The 8,522-nt window shown below is 40.9% G+C and overlaps 1 protein-coding gene across 1 annotated transcript in view; it reads left to right on the forward strand.

Moving 5' to 3' along the window:
* The window catches only part of UST (uronyl 2-sulfotransferase), a 320,263-nt gene that overhangs the window by 132,242 nt on the left and 179,499 nt on the right, over window positions 1–8,522 (forward strand). The window contains exon 2 of the mRNA XM_023188430.2: window positions 2,304–2,347. Coding sequence (XP_023044198.1) covers window positions 2,304–2,347 — 44 coding nt within the window. The remainder of the gene's footprint in view (window positions 1–2,303; window positions 2,348–8,522) is intronic.

Here is an 8,522-nt window from a genome sequence, read left to right on the forward strand (position 1 = left end):
AGAGGGCTACCATGATCTAGTAGATAAGGTTGAAAGATCTCTCTGGTTGCTATATGAGTAAGAGAGGAAATTAGTGATAGAGATATAGGGCGTCTCTTATATGGCCCAGAGGGGCTGGTGAGAAGTGGTCAGATTTGAGTTATATTTTGAAAGCCAAGCCAATAGGACTTGTCTTTGGGTTGGTATGTACAGCATGGGGGAAAAAGATGGATCAAGAATGACTCTTGGTCTTTGGCCTGAAAAATGGGACACTTTTGGAGGAAGGGATATGTTGTATAACCCAATAAGGAAGACAGTGGAGGCAGAAATTTGGGGGATGGAATTGGAGCAAATAGGGTTCTGTTTTGAACAGGGGAAGTGTGAGATGCCTTTAGGCATCCAAGCTGAGGTGCCAAGGAGTTAGTAGGTACCCGAACCTAGAATTTGAGGTATGAATCAGGCATTTAAATCCTTCTTTTTTTAGGAGTCTTTAGGAACTTCAGTTCTTATGGAAACTTTCAGTATTTTAGAAATATTTAGTTGTCGAGGCTGTCTTTGATCCTTGAGATTGATTCCTGGAGAACATGCTGGTGTGCGCTGGCATTTCTCATGCTTCCCCTGGGGAAGACATATTCCCATGCTGAGCAGATGGAAGCTACAGGCAGCCACACCAGCTGCACAGTGGTAGAATATTTCTAAATAGTTCTCCAAGCACAGGCAGCTATTTTTCTGACTTCTTTGACACATATAACCTCTTTACTAAGTCCGACATGGATCTTACATCCTATTCATGCACGTTCCCCATGAAGTGTTCAGTACATTAATTAAGGTCTAATAAATTGTTCATCGTGTTCACATTTAAAAGGGCCCTAAAATAGCCCAATCATGGGCATGCCGGGTGTTTGTGTTTGAGTGTCTTATACACTAAAACTGGACCCTGATGTTCCTTTACTATATACAAATGGCCATTGTGAACACCAAGTGAGCTATAAATCAGAAGATGACAAAGAAAAGGGGATGGATGATGACTCAGTATGGAAAAACCTATAAGCCAGAACCCGCTTATTTATTTTGTTTGGTTTCGTTTCCCCAGTTCAACTGTCCCTGGCTTAAACTCTGTTTCCTCCTTTTTAGTCCAGTTTCTTGAGTCATTTTTGCTCTCTGCTCTCAAAAGCACCTTTCATCCACTCAAAGTAAGACACTGATCTTATTCCCCAATCATCTACTGTTCTCTGGAGGTTTTCTTATGGTTCCATGATTTTCTACATTTCATTCCATTAGCTCGTTTGGTCATTTTTGCTTTTCCGGTGAGATGATTTTCCCTAGACTCACAAGAGTTACCCCTCTTGGGTAGGCGCCTCCGATTATACTGATTGCATCATTGGCTCCCCAGGTGATCAAATGTCTCCAGATGGTAATGTTTACAGTGCCTGCCCCACACAGAAGCCTGAGATGGCAAGAAGGACTCTAGGTAGGCTTTTCAGGTGGGTGGATGCCTGAACATGCTCTGGAAAAACCAGTCTTCTCTCCTCTCTGCAGTTTGCCAGCTGTGTGACTGTGCGCAGGTTACTGAGTTTCTCCAGGCCTCTGTTCTTCCTCTGATAAAAGGGGATACTTCTAATCCACCTCTGGTATTTGCATTAAATAGATAAATACCTGTAAAGCACTTAGCAGAGTACCTGCTACTGAAAGGAAGTCAGTAAACTTTAATTCCCTTCCAAATCCCCGTGAGTCTTCTATTCATCAGGAAACAATAGCCGTGTACTCTGCATACACACATGCCAGTAAATGGCTATTAGTGAAAACAAATCAAGCTCCAGAAGCAAGCTATCCTGAGGAGAGAAGAGAAACGGACAATTTTAAGACAAATTGGAGAAAGAGGGTATGGGGTTCAGGACCAGCAGCATCAGCATCACTTGGGAACTGGTTAGAAATGCACATTCTCAGACTGGGGCTGGGCAGTCTTGTTTTAACAAGCCCTGCGGGTAATTCTCATGTACAGTAACATTTGAGTATCAGTAGTCTAAGCTAAACTCAGCAGACAATGGGTGAGGAATAGTGGTGCGTGTTACTGTGTGTGTTATGTATGTTTGTGTGCATACATACCCATGCGTGTAGAATGTTTGTAACAGCTGAAACTATTAATCAAACATGGTAATATCAGCAAAATCCAGTCAAACCAGTGATTAATTGCCCATTTTTCTTTGGTACTGTTGTCTGAGTAGAAATACTGTATAACTAGAATGCTTATGTTCAATAACTTTGCACTAAATTCATCTGGGGTTTAAAAAATGGATTCATCAACTTTTTTCTTTATTTTCTAGGAAATTCCACTTACTTGGATGACCATGGACCACCTCCTAGTAAGGTAAGGTCTTTGCTTGTGATATAAGTCCCCTTTGTCTTTTGTCATACTTACAGCCTCCAACAAGCAGGAACAAATCTCTCCTGGACATGAATCATTCACAAGAAGCAGTAGATGACAGATGTGAAACTGATGTTTAACTTCTAACAAGGAGGAGGCAGAAGAGCATGATGATAGCCCAGATGACAGGGAGAAGGAGCCATTGTTGAATCAGTGGCTGTAGCTGCCCAGGCATTGGAACCTGAGACTGACTTCAGACCTCTGGCAGCGTCTCCTGTTTGCACCTCATTTTCATTTGCCTTGGCATTGATGCTGGCCCACAGTGTGATAGCCACACCCGGCCTCCCCTTGCCTTCGGGATTTGGAGCTAAACTCACATCTGTCCTGTTCTCTCCAGCCTAACTGGGTTGGGATACTCCACTCGAGGCCCTGCCAATACCCCCTCAAGGCTGCACTGGCCTGGCCTGTGAGTCCACTTTTGTTTTTCCTGTAAGCAGTTTTGTCTGACTTAAGGGGTAGAATAATCCTTTAGTATAGTTTCCCTAACACTGTTTACTTTGAGCTCAATGAAAACGGAATGCTAATCTACTAAAAAATGAGCACACTAGAACAAATTGATCATTGTATATAAGAAAATACATGCAATGCAATCAATTATCTTTTATTCTGACCATATGTCCTTTGTACTTTTTTGACGTCTTTTTTTTTCCTTCTAGGAAATGATGGGGATAGTTGATCAGTACTTGGGAAGGGGTTGTGCTTGGCAAAATAAGAAGTTGACAACCCTCTATCTGTCACTTCAAGAATGTTCTTTCTGGTCGGTGAAATCCTAAAGTGTATATACAGGCACTCTAACTCTCCCTATACTTAACTGTTTTCTTAGTCTTTGGCCACTTAAGGTGATGCCTACAAAATGCAGTTGTAAATATACAGTGAGAAGATAATGAACCACCAACTTTAGAGGCTTTGGGGAAATTTACTCTCGTATTAGTCCATTCCTGCATTGCTATAAAGAAACACCCAAAACTAGGTAATTTATAAAGAAAAGAGGTTTAATTGGCTCACAGTTCCACAGGCTGTACAGGAAACATGATACTGGCATCTGCTCAGCTTCTGGGGAGGCTTCACAAAACTTTCAATCATGGTGGAAGTCAGAGAGGAAGCAGGCACATCTTACATGGCCAGCACAGGAACAAGAGAGATGGGGGGAGGTACCACACACTTTTAAACAACCACATTTCACAGGAACTCACTGTCGCCACAACAGTACCAAGGGGGATGGTGCTAAACCCTGAGAAATCACCCCCATGATCCAGTCTCCTCCCACGGGGCCCTTCCAACACTGGGAATTACAATTAGACAAGAGATTTGGGTGGGGACACAGATTCAAATCAAATCAGCTCCAAAGTCTGTTTAGACCACCCCCAAATTCATGAGCATGAACTTTGGAAGAAGATATTTCTGGATTCAACACTGGCACTGCCACTTTCTAGCTGTGTGACATTGGATGAATTACTTAATATTTTGAGCCTCAGTTTCTGATGTGCAGGGTGGAACTAAAAATACTGCCTACAGCACAGGAAGCCTAAAATGATTGAATGAGCTGATGTATGATGAGCACTTGACACTGACATGTGATAAACATTAAATCAAGAGTGGCTGCCATTAACTGGACTGCAGGAACATTAAAATTATTGATGAGTGGTACAGCAGTATTTATCACAGTCATCGAATGGTTCTACCACTTGATCCACCACCTGTTCATTGAATGACTGTGATGCTGCAGGCAGTAGAAATACAAATACGAAACAAAGCAAGAACAACAACAACAAAATAGCCTCTATTCTAGAGGAGCAAAAGAATATAGAGGATTATGTTCTCTCTGGGGATAAGGACAGTGTCTAACTCGTCTCAGTATCCTCACATTCTTGCATTTGCCTCAATGCACAGAGGCACATCATGACTATTCATTAAATTTCACTGAATTAGACCATGGAATCCAGAACTGGAATCTGCACCAGGTCTTCTGGCTTCCATCCCAGGTTCTTTGACTAAGCCAGTATTTTCAAACTTTAGCTTGCATCAAAAGTACCTGGAGGCTTATTAAAACACAGATTGCTGGGCCCAGACTCCAGAGTGTCTGATTCAGTGGGTCTGGGGTGGGAGATGAGCATGTGCATTTCTCACAAGCTCCCACGTGATGCTGATGCTGTGAGTCTCGAGTTCACACTTGAGAGCCACTGTTCTAAAGGCCATGAATATAAAGAGAACTGTTTCCTTAGACATTTTCTGTGATGTTTTCACTGTTAATAGCCTAGAGAGGGTGATATGGCTATTATCTAAAGTTTATTTATTAATGTAATGATGACTCACCATCGTAAGTTTTCTTGTAGAGAAAACATTTTTAGAGGAGTCAATCACCTGCCTAGGAGGGACAGTAGAGGGGGGAAAAGAAGAATGGTGCGGGAAGGTCTGGTAGGTGTCCTCACTAGTGACTTCCTTTGTCTCCCAAGTAGGGAGGGGCCAGGTCAAGCCCTCCACAGCCCCCTGCCCTGTCATGATGTCACGGAGTAGGATTAGGTGGCTCTGTCAATGGGACCCATCAGCTGTTTTCCTCAATGGCTTGTTCCTGGCTTGATAAACTGGGTTTTACCTGGTCTGAAGACCCAGACCCTCTTTTTATGAGCTTGCCTTTTTTACTTTTTTCCTTGGTGGCCAGCCTGAGTCAACACTTTGGTCTTCCTGCTGGTCTTGCTGTGGCTGGGTTGTCTGTCCTGCCTGCCTCTTTGCCGGGATAGTCAGTGCCTAGATTCAGTGTTTTCTGGCTTCACTTCCCATTCTCCCATAGGATCTTCCCTAGCTGTGCCTCTTCCCCCGGCTCTGCAGTCTGGTCTTCAACTCCCCTGCATCTCCCCAACCCGCTAACTAAAGCTCCTTGTAATATGCAAAAATTATCAGGTTATAGCAGATTATTCAGACCCCTTTAGAGTAAATCCAGTTTTAGAAACTCTTTCCTAAGTTTGAAAATTGGGAGCATAATCTCTTTAAATCAGCAGAAGTTTACCTAATACAGAATCTTTCACTAGAACTGTATTTTCATTATCTGGGATTGGAGTAGCAAAAACACTCTTGATTTTCTAAGCGGTAGCCATAAGAAGAAGAATATAAAAATGGGTAAAAATAACACTGGTATGTGAACATCTTCTCATCCGTTCTTATTGCTTCTGGCAGGGTGGAAATGAATCCCAGAAGTGATGAGGTCAGACTTCCGGATAAAGGTCCCTCAAGTGTCCCCTGGGGCGGGGCCTCAGTGGTTTAGGTCTGTAGACCACTGGCTTATCCAGGGACAGGGTGGCATGCAGACGATGAGGACTCACACATGCGTGGCCTCTGGAATGAACCCTTACCCTGGCACGGAAAAGCAAGACTCAGTCCAGACCCATCTTTTTCATATTTGTTTAGCGCTCAAAAATAACTTTTTGATGCCAAGACTGAAAGAGTTGAGATCTAGATAAAATAAGATTTTTAAACCCTGAAAATATACTGAGGTTACAGGCGAGTTCTCATTTTATTAAAAGTTCAGTTTCACAAGTTTCACATTCCACAAGTAATAGCCATTTAGGGAATGGGGTGTGCCACACAACACATACTGGGCCCAGGTCCTCATTCTCTCCAGTATTTTCATAAGGAAAAAACAAAGGCCTCTGATTTTCACTTGTTTTTAAAATCCACTTGAACCTCACAGCTCACCTCGGTTTTTGAGCTAAGCCATTATTTAAGGGTCTATGTTAATATTTTCTTTCGGTTGCCACATTTTACTACTACTTTGTGTGTACACAGAATACAGTGGTTTAAAGTTAGAGCACTGACTAAGAATCACCATGGAGATTTCTAGCGAATGAAACAGAAAGATTATTTTAAGTACAAAAACAAAAATATGATAGCTGTTTTTGTAAAATTGCATGCGTATGTTTGTATGTATATCTATAGAGACAAGCCTGGAAAGGGTAGTGATGTTTTCTCCAAGTGGTGAGATTTTGGGAAGTTTTTACCCAGTTCGTTATACTTTTATGCATAGTTCGTGTTCATTAAAGTAACACCTGCTCAATCTAAAAATCAGAAAAAGAAATTTTCTGGTGTGAGAGAAGATTAAAGTTGGGTTCAAAGGCTTAAGTGCCCTGGCCTCTGCGGCATCATGTGCAGTGTCCACAGACCCGAGAAACTGACATTTCCCCTCCTTGGCTTCATTTCATCTGGGATGTGGGTACCTGGTGCAAGCAGTGGGCAGCAGTACCTGGTGCGAGCAGCGCTCAGCAGCAACGGTAAGTTCTGTCGGCAACAATTAGGATGTAGGTATCATTTCATATATGTTAACTTCCCAAACCCCATAGATAAAGAGAGCTGTTCTAACCACCTCAAAGATAATAAACTCACTATCCGTATCTGTTTTTTCCTGTGTGCCATGCACTATGCTAAGCACTTTGCATGCAAAATGTAATCTCTATAAATGATATAAGAGAGGAAGTAATTTTTTAATCCTTACTTACAGATAAGGGAGCTGGATTTCAGAGGGACAGGTTAACTTGCCAAAGGTCATACACTAAGTAAGCATTGGACTTGGGATTCCAGCCTAGGGCTGTGTGTGCAGCTACAGCACCCATGTTTTTAACCGTTTCAAAATTACTAATTTAAGTAGAAGCACAATAATTTTCTACCTTATTTCTAAATTTTTGCACTTTTAAATAAGCTATCTGGTACATTGACTAGTACAATACACAAATTTTAACCTTCAGTATACCAGAAAAAAATAGTCATCACCATTTACCATTTGGGTTCAAAGGACACTTAATTTTTTAAAATCAATGCAGTGAACTTTTTCACATCTACTTTATCTGTTTTCTTCCAGTAACCTTTATATACTTACCTACCTTCAGCACCTGACCGTTTTCAAACTGTGTATAAAACAAATTTTGGTATACAAACTTGAAAAGGTGAAAGAATACCATCCCGCATTCATTTAGCAACACAGGATGGTCCAGGTTCTTTTCACAAAATATTATTTGAGGGAATCCTTCCTCTTGAATGACTGACTGTATAAGAACAGCATGTTTTCTTTTTGTCCTTAGAAACATATTGTTCATTCAATATATTTAGAGAGTTTATGATGTCATCATCTGAAGAGTCGTACTCTGAGATTTCATTTCCATGATCACTTTCATCATCATCATTAGAGTCTTCAGGGTCGTTATGTGATGGCTTGCATTCATCTCTGATGCTTCTGTTGTTTGTGAAATCTCTCTTTCTGTCAGTTATCTTCTTTTGGTCATTATAGGCAAGAACGAAAAATTCGAAATTCTCCACTCTAGTCAATGGAATTAAAACAAACTACAAAGATGTTGTCTCTAGTCTCATTTTATATCCTCCAAAAAGATGATGTAATACTTTGGGTAACGCTATAAGAAAGACGGAGGATGATGCAATAGTGACAATCTATTTCACTAATGAATCATTCCCCTGGGCCCACACTGTTTAATATGGTAGCTATTAGCCTCAGGTAGCTATTTAAATCTAAATTAATTAAAATTTTAAAAATAAAAATGCAGTTTCTCCATTGCACTAGTCACATTTCAAATTCTCTGTAGCTATAGGCAGCTAGTGGTTACTGTATTGCACAAGAAAAATAGAACATTTTCATCATCAAGGAACATTTTACTGAACGGCAGTGTTCTAATCCATTCCACTGTTCTTATATTTTTCTATTACTTTAGTCTTTTTAAACCTTATTGGGAATAATTGATATATAACGGGTGGGTGATTGTTCCTGAAATGATGAAATAGCAAAATATTTCCAGATACAGGAATAATAAAATTACAAAGATCCCATAATGGATCTTAGATTTTCTTAAATGGTCTGCTGGTGGACCCATATGGTAGTTGCAAGGTAGAATGAGTTTTATTCTCTTTCTTTTTTTTTTTTTTTTTATTATACTTTAAGTTCTAGGGTACATGTGCATAACGTGCAGGTTTGTTACATATGTATATCTGTGCCATGTTGGTGTGCTGCACCCATCAACTCGTCAGCACCCATCAATTCATCATTTATATCAGGTATAACTCCCCAATGCAATCCTTCCCCCCTCCCCCCTCCCCATGATAGGCCCCAGTGTGTGATGTTCCC

Source organism: Piliocolobus tephrosceles, chromosome 5, assembly GCF_002776525.5.
Source record: "Piliocolobus tephrosceles isolate RC106 chromosome 5, ASM277652v3, whole genome shotgun sequence".
NCBI classification, from domain to species: domain Eukaryota; kingdom Metazoa; phylum Chordata; class Mammalia; order Primates; family Cercopithecidae; genus Piliocolobus; species Piliocolobus tephrosceles.